Source organism: Colletotrichum godetiae, assembly GCF_030913485.1.
Source record: "Colletotrichum godetiae strain CBS 193.32 chromosome Unknown BDP55scaffold_13, whole genome shotgun sequence".
NCBI lineage: Eukaryota > Fungi > Ascomycota > Sordariomycetes > Glomerellales > Glomerellaceae > Colletotrichum > Colletotrichum godetiae.
This window is the reverse complement of record NW_026851261.1, coordinates 327751-344173: the sequence shown is the minus strand read 5'-3', so window position 1 is coordinate 344173 and position 16423 is coordinate 327751. Positions and strand designations below refer to the sequence as shown.

The following is a 16423-nucleotide window of genomic DNA, read 5'->3' as shown; positions in this document are numbered from 1 at the left end:
TGTTCAAAAGCCCAGCCAGGTCAATTCAAGTACTGCTGGAAGAGAGAGCTTGCGCGGCCGCTTACGTTCGTTCTTTCTTCTTCATGAAAGTATCTCGACTGGAACAGACATGTGTGACTTGGGAACCAGCCTGCTTGGCTCTCTCCTCAGTCCCAATCGCCCCTTCTGCCGCATGCGCAGTCTTCTCCAGAGCTCCGTCCTCGGTGTGTTCTGCGGCAGACCTTAGTCTCGGGGTATGGGCTCGAGGTGTATCGGTCGGAGTGGAAGAGGGCGCAAGAAAGTCGGACAAAGACGAAGATGCGCCCGTTTGTGACGTTTCATCGCAGGGAGATCTCACGGCTCTAAAAGGTGAGGGTGAAGGAGGGATCACACGCTCCTGCTTCGGTCACGAAAGTGCGGTTAGCAGTGGGGTCTAGAGGCAAAGGCTGGCCCTGCATCCACGGGGTTCACCTCGAAATTTTGGTGGCACCGAGGGACGCTGGAGAGAAGAAAAAAGGTGCAGTGCTACCCGCTGACACGCGCTGGAACTAAGCGGATTTGCAACCTGGAAGTCTCGTCGTAGCCCCGGGGCGGCGGGGCCTGGGCTGTGTGCGACGTGGGCAGCTCTGACGGGATCCACTCCATTAAACCCAGCGCGCCGGAGCGCGACATCCGCCGGGAGGCACTTGCCTTCTCGAATGAAAGTGTTCCCCCACCATCCCAGCCGCTTAAGCCGAGAAGAAACGAGAGGAGCGTGACCACAAGTTGGAGAACGTAGGTAGGTATATTGCCAGGGAATTTAACGTACCGGATTCTCGTCTTCAATTCGGATCGACTCTGGTTCTCTTTTGGGTGCCATATTGCATCGCTGTAAGTCGAGGTATCGAAAGAATTGTTAGAGGAGAAGAAGGTCAGGGATTACGTAGTGGGAGCGGGAGGGAGAAGAAGAAGAAGAAGAGTTTAGAACTGAACACCGCGGCAGTTGCAATGGAAATGCGCAAGCTTCTACTCTTGGCCCAGCCTGACTGACCTGATAAAGAGCATTGTAAGCGGCATAACGAGAGGTTGGAAGAGGAGAGTGAAGACCACGAGGAAAGGTGAGGCACTTGAGGTGAATATGCAAAGCGGGACATGGATACGTACATGAAGGAGACAACTAGAGCAAAGTGCCGTGTCTCTTTCCTACCATCTTCTTAGCTTCGATCTACATTGCCCACCTTACTATTAGTAGTCACAATGAGGACAGAGGTGAGGGAAATCTAGCTGCATAATCTGCATCTTATAGAAAGGTGAAAGCAGATGAACAAGAACCCGATGAGGAACATCCACTGTATCAAGGAATCCGAGGTGGAATGCATGTATATGCCATTCACCTCACATGCTGGGCCCGTCAAGTATACACCATAAGAGCCGTTTACAGCCCCACAGACCACACCACCGGTTCGGTAGGTTCCTTAGCTCTAACCGGGGGGACGTATTCGTACCTAGGTACCTCCTCCAAGGGGACCTCACAAGCTGGAGCTGCGACCAATAGCGCTAAAGCCACATCTCCAGCTCCGCAAGGCTGAAGCTTGTTCCCCCAAACGTGGCCTCCCACGTCGCATCTGATCGCGAACAAAAGCTTCACTTTTCTGCTCTTCCCATTCCCTTCATGCAATCCAGTTACTGACGAGCCTTCTATTCTTTCTCCGACCAGGCAACAGCAGCACCCCACAGGGTCGCCACGTTTCGTCACCATGTACAACACCCTCACCCGAGCCCAAAACACCTTTGGCTTCTTCACGACGGTAGCCTTCTTCGTCGCCGCCTTCATCGCCGCCTCCGACCTCATCACCCCGCGCGCCCCTTCCGTCGGCTCCCTAAAGACCACAAATGTCCAGGTCGTAAAGGGACGCCCCCACTACTACTCCCCAAAAAAGGAAGAGTACGCCATCATCAAGTTCTCCCTCGACGCCGACCTCTCAGAGCTCTTCACCTGGAACACCAAGCAGGTCTTCGTCTACGTCACGGCAGAATGGCCCGATAGCTCAAAGAAAGCCGCCGGCACAAACGCCACGAACCAGGCCGTCATCTGGGACCAGATCATCACCGCCCCTAGCTCCGACCACCTCGCCAACATTGGTCCCGCCGCCATGCGCAAGCTGAGAAAGAGCGCCGAGGGCAAGAGCATCGACCCCAACCGGTAAGACCTAGCTCTCCTATACGTAGACCATACCAAGAGGCTGACAAAACTTCAAAGTGGCAAACTTCACATCAAGAACCAGAAACCAAAGTACCAAATCACCCACCCCTCGAGCAAGATCGCCGAAGCCGACAAGGTCGTCCTGAAGCTGCATTACAACGTTCAACCGTGGGTTGGCATCTTGACGTGGAACCAGAACCAGGATATTGGCGGCTGGAAGGCACTCAAGGGTGGTATTAGCAAGGTCTTCAAGCTTCCCGCTCTCAAGGTAAAAGAGAAGAAGCCTTGATCTTTGTGAGGAAGCTGAACTTTCGCGTAATTGAATAAAATCCTGAGATGGAAATGTCACATTCACCGAGTTTGTCACAGCAAGTGATGTCCTGAATGGGGCTAATGTGACGACGTATCTTGATGCATTGATCTCCAGATTCTATCTACGACGACTGATCGTACGAGCTACTCTAGACCAACCATCTCCAAGATGGACAATTGCCAACACAACCAAAGATCCGTCACCATGCACCCCCCAATGTAAATGCCATTTCTATGCTCCACAAACTCTTGGAAACCATTGCCATCTATCAGAAACCAAGTCGCTTCATCAAGGGGTATCTGCTGAACCAAAAGAGACCGTAGAAATGGAAACGCACGATGTATCCTTAGGATTGGGCAGCCTCGGGAGTCGCACCATTGGGTGCCCCATTTGCAGCACCACGGCCACGAGGTCCTCCTCGGCCCCGTCCTCCGCGTCCACCACGTCCTCGACCTCTGCCACGAGCCTCGAGGTTGGCTGGGGGCGGCACGTTGCCGTACATAGGCTGCTGAGCCGGCTGTTCGTGAAGACCGGAGTAGCCAGGGTTCTGGATAGGCCCACCACGGCCGCGTCCTCTGCCTCGGAAGCCTCCGCCACGCTGACCTTGACCGTTGGCTTCGTGGTTCTCCTCTCCGCCGTTTTGACCGTTGTGATGAGGTCTATAGACAAGGGTGCTGTGGAGCAAGTTGGGGCCGCCTCCACGACCACGGCCGCGGCCAGACTGACCCTGGCCACCGTTGGCACCACCGCGCCAAGCGCCACGATCGGGAGCAGGCGCATCTCGGTACTGAGGAACACCCGTGACTGCAGTCGTAAGTGACGCGGGGGCCGGAGCAGGCTTGCGCTGCATTCCAGCCTTGGAGCCAGAGACAACCTGCTTGAAGGTGGTGTTGAGCACCGAGGAGGAAGCGACTGTCATGCCGCGGAAAGGCGGGGCTCTTTCACCCAGAGTCGTGCCACTCATGAAGGTCAAGTCCCAGACAACATCCAGGAGGAGGTTGTTGGCAGTGCGGCTGAGGCCGACGACAGTTCCTCGGCTGCCGAGAGGCACTTTGCCAGAAGAAGACAGGAAGCTGACACGATCGCCGAGGGCAAACTTCTGGCCGCTCAAGAACAGCTCAGCATCGCTGGGCTTCATAATAGCTGAGCGAGGAACACCCTTCATGTTCTTGACCTCAACCTCGTGAGACTGGGTAAAGGCCTGCGCACCGGCCTCAGCAAGCTTCATGACCACAACCGAGTCGAGCTGTTCAGCCTCCAAAGGTACTCTCTCGAAGTTGCGGGTCTGCGCCTCCTTGAGCCAGGCTCCGATTTCCTTCACTCGCTGAGATCCCACCTTAGGATCCTTCCAGAGGTCGGTATCGCTCACATCGCTAGCCTGAGGGTTCTGCTGAATGGCGGCGAAGAAATCCGGGAAGGCAGCAATGTATCTGGCCAAAAGCTCGATAGCGGCGTTACTAAACTCCCAGCCAGAGTCCGATTTTTGAGAGTAGCCAAGCACCTTCTGCTTCTTCGCATCAAATTTCAAGTTGAGACCAAGGTTGACGCGAAGACCACCAACGGTGTTAACTTGGTAGGAAGACAGGATCTTGCTCAGAATCAAGGGGTGAAGGCCGAGCATCTTTGCGACGGCGTATGACGGAGTGTATCGGTTCTGGCGCTTCATTTCTTGGATGATGGGTTTAGCGAACTCGGGTTCCTTGTTCTTCAGGACGAGGACTCGGATGTTGGCCTTGTTGTTGGCGTGGCCAGTGACCTCGAGAGCCCGGCCATAGTTGTACTCGCCCAAGAAGAAAGCCTGGGTACCGACGGGGTACTCCTCCTCAATAGGGACGGCACCCTTCTCAATAAAGCGCTGGTCCTCGTTGACGACTTCGTCAACAATAGTCTGAGAAGCATAGACGCTTCTCATGCTGGGGTTCAAGTCATATTCCTTGATCAAGGCACCCTCCTCAGTCTTGATCAGTCCCTTAAGCATATGGACATGCACCAAAGACTCAACATCGCCGATGACGATGCCCAGACGCTTGGAGTGCCACTCCTCAATGTAGCGGGACTCTTTGGCGAAGAAGTGCATTTCTTTCGGGCCAAGATGCTTCTGGATAACCTCTCCGTTCTGGTCGAGCTCGTAGTCGAAGAGCTCGTCGGTGACCTTGACAATCTTTGCCTCCTGCAAGAACGGGTATCCAACAAAGCATCGCTTGCCCAATTTTCCAGCGGCTACCTGAGCTCTTGTCCTAATCTCGGACTCGGTCAGGGTAACGATCTGACTGGGGTTCTTGCTGTCTGCCTGGAAAACGTTGACACCAAAGCCCTCAATCAGCGATGCCGTGTAAGGCAGTGTATGCAGCGTCGGGAATCCTGCCAGTGCCTCAATGTTGATTTTGGCACCATCGACAAGGCCATTGCGGAAGTTGAGGCCCTCGGTATTGGGGAGCTCGAAAATGTTTTCGACACAGTGGCAAGGAGTGATATCGGGGAAAACGCCAACCAGAGATGAGGGGTAGGTTATGGTGACATCGGGGTTGTAAGTGAACTTGAGGGCGACGCCAAAGCCGTTTCTCTCATTCTGATCCTTGCTGAGAAGCTTGTTCTTGGGCTCCATCGCACTGAGCAAGCGCTTCTCGTCGATAAAGGGGATCTTGACAACAGCCTCCCACTCCATGCGCTTTCCGTTCATGTCAAGTTCAAAGTCTCTGGGGTAGAAGTCGTAGATGGGCGAGTTTGGGTTCGTCATGAGATCCCAGTAGATGTCTGGAACGATAGACTTGCTTCGGTCGGGCAAGACACCCATAAGCTGTTCGAATGGCCTGAAAGGCTGGCCCAACTTGAAGTTGAGGTCCGCTCCGAGACCCTTGACAACATCTGTGGTGGTGATTAGCATATTTCCATGTTGAGTGCAAGGGTTGACGTACCTGAGGTCAAGGGAGAGTAATGGTACTGGTAGTACCAGGGCCACGAGGCGATTCCCTGGTAGTAGTAATACAAGACCCATTGAAGACCTTGAACATAGTTCTCACAAAGCTTCGTGAGCTCGGTTTCGTACTTCTCAGGCTCCCATTCAGGGAACTTCTGCAGGTAGTACTTGGTCTTCCAACCCTGGTACTTCTGTTCATAAAGTTCCTTGTACTGCTTCTGAGCACCCTCGCCAGTGACATCGACAACAGTGGCCTTGTCGTAGTTGCGCATGACTCGGTAGAGTGCAAGAGTGCCCTCCTCTTCCTCGTCGTTTATGTTCTCCGCACCCGCAGGGAATGACAAGAGGAGATGGCGATGGCCTTCGTCGTCCTCCTTGGTGTTCCACTCAATGTGGAGGGAGTCTGCAAGATCTTGAACAAACTTGCGATCGGCAGCATTCAGACCAGTTCCAAGATCCAAGGGTTCGGCCGAAGGCTTATTGACATAGGGTCTGATTTGCTGTTTCCACAGATCTCTCTGGGAAGAGGTCAGAACGAGCCCCTTGCCCTTGGGCTTGCGGCTGTCGCCACCGTTGGTTTCAGCAAGCTTCTTAGACTGATACCATTTCTCATCGCTGACATCATCTTCGAACTGGTTGGTCTCATCCTTAGCAAGCTCATTCAGCAGGATCTGAAGACGATCAAGCTTGATGACACCGCCCTCGTTGATATAGCCTTGTCCCTGCGGAAGCACAGACTTGTAGATGCGGAACATGGCCGCCAGAGCACCTTCGTTGATGTGAAGGCGGGGGAGGTTGGGAAGGAAATCGTTTCCAACAAAGAAAGCCATGAGGATGAAGTCATCGATGACTCGCTCCAAATCGAAGGGGAAGCTCAGCCGACCAGGCTCCTTGAGCTCTTGGAACTCCAATTCTAGATATTCGCGGACTATGCAAAGATGCAAGAGGTAGAAGTTCTGATGCTCTAATTCCTTGCTCTTGGCCTTACTCGCACGGCCAAAGGTGACTTCCTCACGGAGAAGACAGAAGTGAGGGTCGTGGCTGAGAAGACCCAGCATGATGAGATCGGCATCGAGACCGTACAAGCAGTGGCGGACGTTGGGATCATAATCAGGTTGGGCCTTGGCGTTTCTGATGTATTCCATAATCTTGTGCTCACCTTCACCAGGAGTCTCGTGGCCAGACAGGACAATCTCACAGCCCTGCCAGTCGGCATCCTCGGAAACCTTCTTGTTGACGAAGTACTTGAGCTGCTGCGTCAACTTGGCCATGAACTCTGTACCAGGGGTGATACAGTTACTGTCGAAAGGAGGCTCCTTGGGCATCTCGACACCTTCAGCGATCGCCTTGTCACGGGCCTTTTCGTTGTCGAGGGCGGTTCGGAAACGTCTAGCACGCTGCTGGTTCATCTTGGCTCTCGGTGCAACACCGTCGATGGCCATGAAGAAGAGCTGCTTCGGCTTGATCTTCCCAAACAAATGCTCAATGTAATTGAAAATGCGTATAAACATCTCCTCCTCGGTAAGACGGAACGTCGTGTCTTCGCCAGAATCCTTGTGCGTGCAATTGTGGATGATACCGTTCATGTCGAGCTACCCAAAATAATTAGCTACTGTATTCCTAGAAGTGATGCGATGTCGAGGGGGGCGAACATAGAGACAGTCGAACTCGGGAATGCGGTTCTCAGCAATGAGCTGAGAGATGGCTGGATAACGCTCCGAGAGCCATCTGAAGAATTTGGGAACACTGCGGGCGACGGGGTTAGCAAAATGCGAAAGGGTGGCATTGGAAGCTCGACGAACCCCATGATGTGGTGATGTTGGCGCGCTTAAGCTAAGCGCAAGTATTGATGAAGTTCTGTAGCGAAGCAATGAGTTCAACAGACGATTAAGTTTCTGTATCGATCCGTCCCAATGCGGTGCAAAGGGTCCGTTGGGGTTTTGTATCTGTTCCTCTCTAAACACGAAGGAGGTCCTGACACAGGAGGTCCAGGTGAGCCTGTCGCAAGCTGGTTGCGACGTGGAAAAAGAAACGAAGAAATGAACAAGTGAAAGAATATTCAACAGTCGGCTAATCAGGTAGCCAAACTTGTCTGCGATTCTGCCAGGTGAACAGGGAACTCGGTCTGTCGAGCTGTGTGAGGAGGGAGGGTTGAGAGGTCGTGAACGTGGAATCTTTGGGTTGCGCAGATGAAGCTGGACAGATGGACCTGACACTGGATGCTGGCTGATATGGGCGCAATCGATATTGGATGATGCAGTGCAGGAACTTCCGTCTCCAGCTGTTAGGCGCCTGGTGGCGGGGCTAGGTGGGAGAATCTAGTGGCGCTAGTGGCTACAGAGGCTCATCAGTGTCTTTGGCCCTGACGGTATGACTCTTCGCCTTCCACAGGCGCTGGAACTTTGGGGCAGGGTCTGGCCTAAGGTAAGAAAGTCGGGTACCCTTAGGACAGCGCCACAGTCATTGCCCCGCTTCGGCCGGGGAGCTGAGGCTGGTGCTTTCACAGCGAAATGTGGGGGAGTATCTTCGATTGCGCCCATGCCCGTTTCGTCCTGGCGTGGCAGGCGTCTCCCAGCCTTCCTGGCCCTTGCTTGCTCGGGCTAAGGTGTGCCTATGCAGCCAAATTTCAATCTACGCGCTGCTGCGCGTCTTCTTTCAGAACCTCCACCTCGCGTCAACCTCCACCCGACCATCGTTTGCGCCAGCAAGAAGAACTTTCCGACCATTGCGCTGCGAAGCCGAACACATCCAACAACCCCACCGACCAGCGTTTTGAGATCTCATAATAGAGAATTCTTGAATTATTTTCGCGACTGCACACAATGGCGCCCGCACAAGTTGTTGACGATGTCGACGGTAAGCTCCATAGACGAGCTCCAATTCGCATCAAATCCTGACCTCTCTGCTAGTCGACATGATCCAAGAAGAGGATGAGGACCAGGAGCAGCGTCTCATCAACGAAGGTAGGTTCACAGTAGACTCTGAGCTTCCATACGGGACTTGGCTGAACAGGCTTTAGAGTACAAGACGTGGAAGAAGAACAGCCCCTTTCTCTACGACATGATTCTCAGGTATGGCAAGCTTCCATGTCGCAGCTTTTTGGTTACTCAACATGTGATAGCACGGCTCTCGAATGGCCTACACTCACCACCCAATGGTTCCCCGATGTCAAGGAGCCCGAAGACAAGAACTACCGAATCCACAGACTGCTCCTCGGAACACACACTTCCGAAGGCCTCCCGAACCACGTCCAGATCGCCGAAGTCAAGATCCCCAAATCTGTGGCCCCGAGCCCCGAAGACTATAACGAGGAGACTGGTGAGATTGGAGGACACGCCAAGTCGTCAAATGGGCAGTCGACCGCCGTCGAGTTCAACATCGTGCAGAAGATTGACCACCCCGGTGAAATCAACAAGGCGCGCTACCAGCCTCAGAACCCTGACATTATTGCAACGCTGTGCGTCGACGGCAAGGTCCTCGTCTTCGATCGTACAAAGCACAGCCTCCAGCCCACCGGCAAGGTCAACGCTCAGATCGAACTCATCGGCCATAAGCAGGAAGGATTCGGTCTGGCCTGGAACCCCCATGAGGAAGGCTGCCTTGCGTCTGGTAGTGAAGATACAACAGTCTGCCTTTGGTTCGTATCGTCGCATCCCCCCTAACTAATCGTCAATCTAATCAATTTTGCAACAGGGATCTCAAGAACCTCCAAAGCGGCAGCAACATTCTGAAGCCCCATCGCAAGTACACACATCACACTCAGATTGTGAACGATGTGCAATACCACCCCATCGCCAAGAGCTTCATTGGAACGGTCTCCGACGACCTGACAATGCAAATCATTGACGTGCGACAAGCCGATACAAGCCGCGCTGCAGTTACCGCCAAGCGCGGTCACCTGGATGCCATCAACGCTCTGGCGTTCAACCCCACATCCGAAGTGCTCGTCGCTACGGCATCAGCCGACAAGACCCTGGGTATTTGGGATCTCCGCAATGTCAAGGAGAAGGTCCACACGCTCGAGGGGCACAATGACGCAGTCACTTCTCTCTCATGGCACCCTCAGGAGGCTGGTATTCTCGGCAGTGGCTCCTACGATAGAAGAGTTATCTTCTGGGACCTCTCCCGCGTCGGGGAGGAGCAGATGCCCGACGACCAGGAGGACGGACCCCCGGAACTGTAAGTCTCACTCCCACTCAAGGAGTCTCTCAGTCACTAACGCTAGTACAGTCTATTCATGCATGGCGGACACACCAACCACCTGGCAGATTTCAGCTGGAACCCCAACGAACCCTGGCTTGTCTGCAGCGCCGCCGAGGACAACCTGCTTCAGATCTGGAAGGTCGCCGACTCCATTGTCGGCAGAGACGACGGCGACTTGCCGCTTGACGAGATTGACCGATAGGCAAGGTGGAGTCTCAAGAATACTTACAAGTAGCACTATTACTCGCCTTTACTAGAGCTGGCTAGGGTGGACGGAGGGGACTAAAACGGCGGCGACTGACTCGGAGGATGGCACTTTTACCATTTCGTTTTTGTCTTTTTGGCGTCTATGGTCATTTGTGGAGATAACTTCGGATTCCCAACATGCTATCCTTTCAACGTTTCAACTGATTTCGACTGTGCTTTCGTACGTGGGTGATGCGTAGTTGCTGGCTTTCGAGGGGTTCACAGGGACGTCTACGGGAGACAAGTTTTACTCGCAAGGGTATCCGATTTGCAGCACATTTATTCCTAGGTTTTGTTCACAGGGCCGAACGAATGGCAAGAGTAGAAATACTTCAATGATGAGCGATTATGGCAATTCGAATTTGGGCTAGAGAGGCGCCGGAACGCCATGCTGAGCTTTTCTTCTCCTTTATACTCTTCTTACCAAGAAACGAAAAACACGTCAAGACAGCACGGGCAAACGCAGGCATATACGAAACGCAAAGTCAGTACACTTTTTTCTCTTCCATCTTTCAAGGATAGATAGCAACGGCGATGAATGCTTTTGACGCAAGAGCAACCAATGACAAGACAGAAATTCGCATTTTTTTCGAAAGATGAGCAAAGATTATTCAAAGCCAAAGCCAGCCAGCCTGCCCTGGACCCTGTTTCACTCCCCGACTCCCACAACGCTGCCGCCCATTTCCGCCGTATAGGAAAAAAACCATGTGTTTTTAGTGTCGAGAGAGAGAGAGAGAAGAGAGAGGTGGAAAAGGGTGGGTAGGTGGGTGTACATGCCAAGCCAATCAATCTGGAAATGGTGGGAGAGGTTTTTTATGATGATGTTTAGGAGGAAAACCGAAATGAGATAAAACCGGAGAAAAATGTCGAGAGTGGAAGAGAAAGAAAAACCAGATACGATGATGATGACTTGAGAGTGGGAAAAAAGAACTAGAAATATTGAAAAATCAACACGTCTCACACACAATGAAGGCCAGGTATACCCGTTACACTCCCTTCGCTATGCACTCCCCTTTGGACCGCCCAAAATCCGACCGTACCGCAACCGCAACGTCCAACCAAAGGCAAGGTCGGCCGTAATCAACAATCCGTAACTAGCCAGCCCTTTTATACTGACGCTTGTCAGGGAGAAAGCAATTCCAACAGTGGTGTCCGTCCGTTCCGGTAGTGTAACACTCTTTTTGTCTTTCCAGCCTTGCAAACTTTTTTACCCGCATCCCTTGGTATACCGACAGCCAACCTCCTTCCAAGTGATCTTCCAAAACCTAGACACCCCCTTCCGATGAAAGCAAGCGTAAGTCCTGAAGGTATTTGCCAATGGTCAATGCTCTATGTTCGTCTTGTTTCCGAAGCTCGTTCCACAGAAATAAATAGGCCCTCGGAAACAATCCAAGGCAGCTGATGTAGCTCGCCTAAATTCCCATGCTTGTAGCCAGGTGTTTATTTAAGCAGGAGACTTGCTCGGGGGCGCAGCTCCTCCGTTCTGGCGGGCATCGCCGCCGCTGACGGACAGACCACCAATGCCGCTGGAAAGGAACGCAAAGGGATCGTTTTCGTTTTGCGAGTAAAAGTTGTTCGAAGGGCCGGCGGATGCGGGGCCGTTGGAGGCCGACTGGAAAGCAGCCTCAGCCGCGCGGCTGTCAAAAGGACCGGCGGAGTGGGATCCAGGGGCCGGTCCGAAACCGTGCGTGTTGAGGGAGGAGGGGTAAGGAGCAGCTCCGCCACCAATGCCCGAGGGAAGGGCGTAGGTGCTGGGCGGGCCACCGAAGTGCTGCTGACCGCCGTAACCGCCGCCCTGAGAGGCAAAGTTACCACCGGCCGAGGCAAAGGGGCCAGGCCCGGGGGTGCCGCTCATGGAGCCCTGGCTCATGCTGTAGTTGGAGGGAGGGTCCATGGGGGAAGGGTAGCCACCAGAGTCAGCGACGACGGCGGCACCAGCACGGCTGGCGCCGCATCGAAGACAGCATACGTTCTTAGCAAAGTTGTGGTAACCGCAGACCTCATTGCCACATTTCCAATCTCCAGCGCGGAATGGCACGACGCCGCTGCCACCCATGCGACCGCCACCGTGACCCATGTGTCCGTGGTGGTGCTGAGGGGGAGGCATCATGGCCGGTGGTCCGTATCCGTACCCGTAACCCATGTCACCGGTAGGTCCGGCACTCACAGCCGGGAATGAGCAGCGGAAACAGGCAGTTCGCCGCTGGAAGTTCGAGAAGCCACATGAAGGGCAAGTCCAGTCGCCAGGGCGAGGGCGGTTCTTGCTGGGGGGAATGGGGTAAGGATCTCAGCGGCGCGGTCCAGGACGCGGCTGGAAGACGGAGACACCTCGATCGCCTTCTCATTAAGTGCACGACCGTTCATGCACAGACTCTCAGCGGCCTAAGAAGAACGTCAGTAAGGGACTTTTAAAATGCCACAACGGGTTACAGTATCCAATTGAACCTGACCCGAGCAATTTTTTGACAGGCTTGATAGACTGAGTGTAAGGCACGTAAAGAAATGGTGGACTCACTTCCTCGTGGGAAGAAAACACGGCGAAGCCGCTACCCGTGGGCTTGTGCTGCTCAGGGGTACGGAGGGTCCAGAACGCAATGGGACGACCGCCAAACTGAGTGAACCAGCTCTCGAGCTCGGATTGAGTGGTGTCATGGGGCAGGCCAGACATGTGGAGGACCTTGCTGCGCTCCGACAAGAAAGCTCGCACATCGGCGCGGGCGTCCATTGGTCTCGTCAAGACGTCGGGATGCTCATGGGAAGGCTGCGACTTGCGGATTAGGCCTCGCAGAACGCGGGCGAGAGTGACGGCCTCCTCCATGGCCCGGCGAGGGGACGCAGGAGCCAGCGCCTGAAGGTGGAAAGGCAGGTTGTGCTTGATTGGAGCACTGGACTGGACCGGCTCCACCTCCAAGGCGGCACAGATATTGGACAGCATTGAGGGCCCAAAAGGCAACGATTCGGGGTGGTGCTGCTGCCATCGCTGGTATTCGGTTCGCAAATCGAAAGTGCGGGAGTGCTGAAGGTACGGGGGCAAGACAACAGCTTTGTCGCGGGCCTCTCGGGGCAACTGGACGCGAAGGTCCCAAGCATCGAGGGTAACGAAGACGAAATCGAGGTTTTGCGAGGTCAAGTGTTCGTTGGCAAACGTGTCGAATCGGTTAATGGCATCGCGGAATGTACCAGCGTTACGGACATGTTCCCAGGTCAAGGTCGTCAAGCTCGCTAGAGAAAGAGAAAAATGCCGAGGTTAGCTAGGAATTTTTTCACGGGGTCGTTGCCTGCGCCTTAAACAGGCGTCATATGGCGTGACGGAAAGAGACAATTGAGGTCTCAAGCCTGGTGTGACTACTTACTGCACAGGGGTGTGATCGGAGTGTTGATGGGTTTGACAAGAACGCTCTCGCGGGTGATCTAGAGACAAGCTCGGTCAGCTCTGGATTGAGAAGCGAAGAGGGATAGATAGCCCGCAAAAAAAGCTAGGGATGATGGATGATGCCAACTAACCTCCTCCAGAGACTTGGCGTCGAGGAGAATCCAACCGAGCTCAATAACCTCGGCCGAGTCCTTGGTGACGTAAACTCCATGCTCATCGCAGGTGGTTGCGACGTGGATCACAACGTAGCGATCGATGCTGAGCTGGTTACCAGCTTGGGAACCAGACATTTTGGCAAGAAGGCGACAACGTGGCCGATGACGAAAGGCTGCACAGTAAGGATGATGGCTATGGCGATGCCGTTGAGAAAGCAAGCCGACGCTTCAAACAGTTGTTTCGACACAGCAGGTGAATAGCTGTGGTTTTGGGTTGACTCGAACAAACGACGGATGCTCGGGGAGGGGACGGGAGTGGTTCCCGGTTCAAGCTTCAGGAGAGGTGCCGAGCAAAGTAAAGTGCACAGCAAAAAAGACCGAAGCGGAAGTTGCGGCAACAAGCAGGCAAGGGAAGAAAAGGAGACGAGGAGGAAATTGACCGGTCCTCGTGTCGAGATACCTTTTGTCCTCGCAGCTCGGGGAAGGAGAGGAGGAGGTGGGAGGTTTCGGTAGGTGCAAGGAGGAAGGAACCGAAAAGAGGGAAAGGTGATGGAAAGGTAGGAGGGAAGTCGACCGCAGACGCAGGAGAAGAAAATTGGTGTTGGCGTGGGACTTGGGAAAATGCTCCGTCAGGTAGGGTACCTAGTTTTGCATGGTGCGTGCAGTGCGACGAAAAGTACCTCCTCCACTGTCTCTTTTGCTCCTGGGGAACGACTCCCAAAAAAAGAGGATTGCAAAAAAGCCCGGTGTTTACGACGGTACGTGAGGTGGACTACCTCTATTTGTGCATCCACTGGGTAGACCAAGTATACCTTATACAGTAGATTGTGAGGCAGGTACCGCGGACCATGCCTTTTTTTTTTTGCCTGGGAAGGACCTCCCACAATTGGCCTTCCTGACCTGCCTTACCTTCTCTACCTTGCATTTCTACCAAAGTACTTGGGAACACGAACGAGTGACAAAAGACGACGACGGGCAGGAACAAAAACAAGATGCTGTCCAACAATCGAGGGCGTGTTTGGTCGGCGCAATTGGTCCATGTGCAGCTGCAGCAACAGCACCCAGCCAGCACCCAGCCAGCACCCAGCCAGCACCCAGCACCCAGCACCGTACGGCAAACCAGGGGTGGGGGGAAGCTTGGTTCGGTCAGGTACATGACATACACAAGTCGCCGGGCTTGCAATTTTGATACGACTGGTGGAGGCACCCCTGGTAACACGGTAAGGCGACGTGGAGGTAAGGTACCTTGAGCTTAGGTTGCGGCAGCCATGCGAAGTTTTTAAGCAATAGCTGCCTATCATCATGAGGTGGTCAAGAAGTTGAAGGTTGAACAGTATCGAGTCACACGCAGCTATTGGGGATGCTAGTAGAGAACTCAAGCTGACTATGGATCCTCCACAGGCAGCTTGACATCTGTTTGCCCCTCCATCAATGTCCATGCCTCTCCTCGAGGGCCAACCTCGACTTTCCCTTCATGGACTTGAGTTGGACAAACTAGACTCAGGTTTAGAGAAGAAGAGAACCACGAGGGCTACCGCACAACGCCGGCAGCCCAAAGTCATGTGCTTTGTCCTAACTGCGTCTGTACACTGCAGAGACGGCTCCCACGATCATGACTTGCACAAGATAAGGTAGATGAGGTACCTGCGGGAAGACGGCTGCACATGACAATCTGTGCTAGATCGAATTCCCCCGCGATGTCTCGTCTCATAAACCTGCCTTGCGGTCTGCCTCTGCTTTCTGCGAGCTAGTGGTCTCGGGCTAGGACCCCACGAGCTTCGTCAACTGCATAAACCCGCCCCAACTTCTCGAGTCCCCTAACTCAATGGAATGTCTCTCTGGAAAACCAACAGATCCGAGGGACCGAAGCACGTCTGCTGGAGCCTCTGCCTTAGGTACCTTCCCCTGTCACACTTGGGAGCGGTGTCAGTGCTTTGCCGGAGACTGCGGCCGTGCTCGTTGCATCTGTCCTTCCTGCCTGGGCTGCCATGTGCGCTCAATGAACCACGGCGGAGGGAACCCAAGCAGAGTCAACGGAGTACCTTACTTCGTACCTAGCGAGCAACACCACAGGAAGGGCCACATCAGCGTGCCCAGGAGCTCTTGCCGTCTATTAGTCGCTTAACCTAACGTGGGAAAATGGAGTCGCGAACGAAATTCCATCCGTGCTAAAGAACGGAATGTGCATCCAAAATCCACCCGTCATACCGCTCGCCTCACATTTGTTGGACTTTGTCGGGACAAAACACACGTAGGCCGCAGGCCGCAGACTTCAATTCCTGGGGACATGGGCCTCCAGGGCTTCGGAGACATCTTCAACTTTGCCTACCTATCCGTAGGTACGAGTATTGCCTTCCCTTTCCACAGCTACTACAACTCTCACCACCTCGGAACTCAGTTCATGAATCATCCAATGGTCAAGTGTCCATTGGCGCTCGACAACAACTTGTATACATTGGAGGGCCGCCGGTGGTGTCCATGACCTGCTCTCTGGCTGCAGAAACCACCACAACTTATGCACGGCAGGGCTCAAAAGTACACTCTTCGACCACCGCGCCTTTTCCACGTTCCCTCGGGAGGGAACCCTTGGACATAGCCACGCTCTCTTGCATACCGGCTCCTTGCCGCCGTCGCCGGATGCTTGGATCTTCCCTATCAGCAGGGCCCTTCTTCTCTCCCCTTCACGTCTTCTCCTTCCAGCACGAATCCGTCACTCACGTCCCTCGCGGCTTGCCCTCGTCGGGGACCAAGGTAGTTGGTACTGCAACTACAAGCGGCACACTACGTCCCAGACGTGTATCGACCTCAGCCGTTCTCCACGGCTGCGCCTATGCGGCTTTGTCACACACTTGGATGCTCCGCGACGAAGGAGTTCCTGCTTTGGGTTCTGAGCATATCAACACATGCTAATTGATCGACCATCCTTCAGAGGACCATTGCCACGAGCAGTCCATATTTGCACAAGCACAGTCACTAAAATGGTACAATGACTCCTGTGGGGAACGAGAACAGAGACGTGTTAGCTCGCTTCTATGCTCGATATGCTCCTGGGTAG

At 54.0% G+C, this 16423-nt stretch overlaps 4 protein-coding genes across 4 annotated transcripts; 2 read left to right on the top strand and 2 right to left on the bottom strand.

Annotated features, from left to right (window-relative positions):
* Positions 1-1483: 1483 nt before the first annotated feature.
* On the top strand, positions 1484-2515 carry BDP55DRAFT_658174 (signal peptidase subunit). The gene is made up of 2 exons (XM_060574461.1): positions 1484-2161; positions 2219-2515. The coding sequence occupies exons 1-2, from the start codon at positions 1716-1718 to the stop codon at positions 2448-2450; spliced, it is 678 nt and encodes a 225-aa protein (XP_060431648.1). The 5' UTR covers positions 1484-1715; the 3' UTR covers positions 2451-2515.
* On the bottom strand, positions 2434-7625 carry BDP55DRAFT_658171 (XRN 5'-3). Its single transcript, XM_060574460.1, has 4 exons — positions 7194-7625; positions 7044-7137; positions 5390-6983; positions 2434-5339 (listed from the first exon to the last, which is right to left on the bottom strand). Exons 1-4 carry the CDS (start codon positions 7196-7198, stop codon positions 2821-2823), a joined length of 4212 nt encoding a protein of 1403 aa, XP_060431647.1. The 5' UTR covers positions 7199-7625; the 3' UTR covers positions 2434-2820.
* Positions 7626-8255: 630 nt separating this feature from the next.
* Positions 8256-10087, top strand: BDP55DRAFT_73035 (WD domain-containing protein). The gene is made up of 5 exons (XM_060579679.1): positions 8256-8354; positions 8411-8462; positions 8513-9028; positions 9085-9570; positions 9622-10087. The coding sequence occupies exons 1-5, from the start codon at positions 8306-8308 to the stop codon at positions 9794-9796; spliced, it is 1278 nt and encodes a 425-aa protein (XP_060431646.1). The 5' UTR covers positions 8256-8305; the 3' UTR covers positions 9797-10087.
* A 1197-nt stretch (positions 10088-11284) lies between these two features.
* On the bottom strand, positions 11285-13503 carry BDP55DRAFT_692528 (uncharacterized protein; the record flags this gene model as incomplete). The annotated part of the gene is made up of 5 exons (XM_060577128.1): positions 11285-12100; positions 12148-12222; positions 12356-13062; positions 13194-13251; positions 13345-13503. 5 exons carry the CDS (start codon positions 13501-13503, stop codon positions 11285-11287), a joined length of 1815 nt encoding a protein of 604 aa, XP_060431645.1.
* Positions 13504-16423: the final 2920 nt, after the last annotated feature.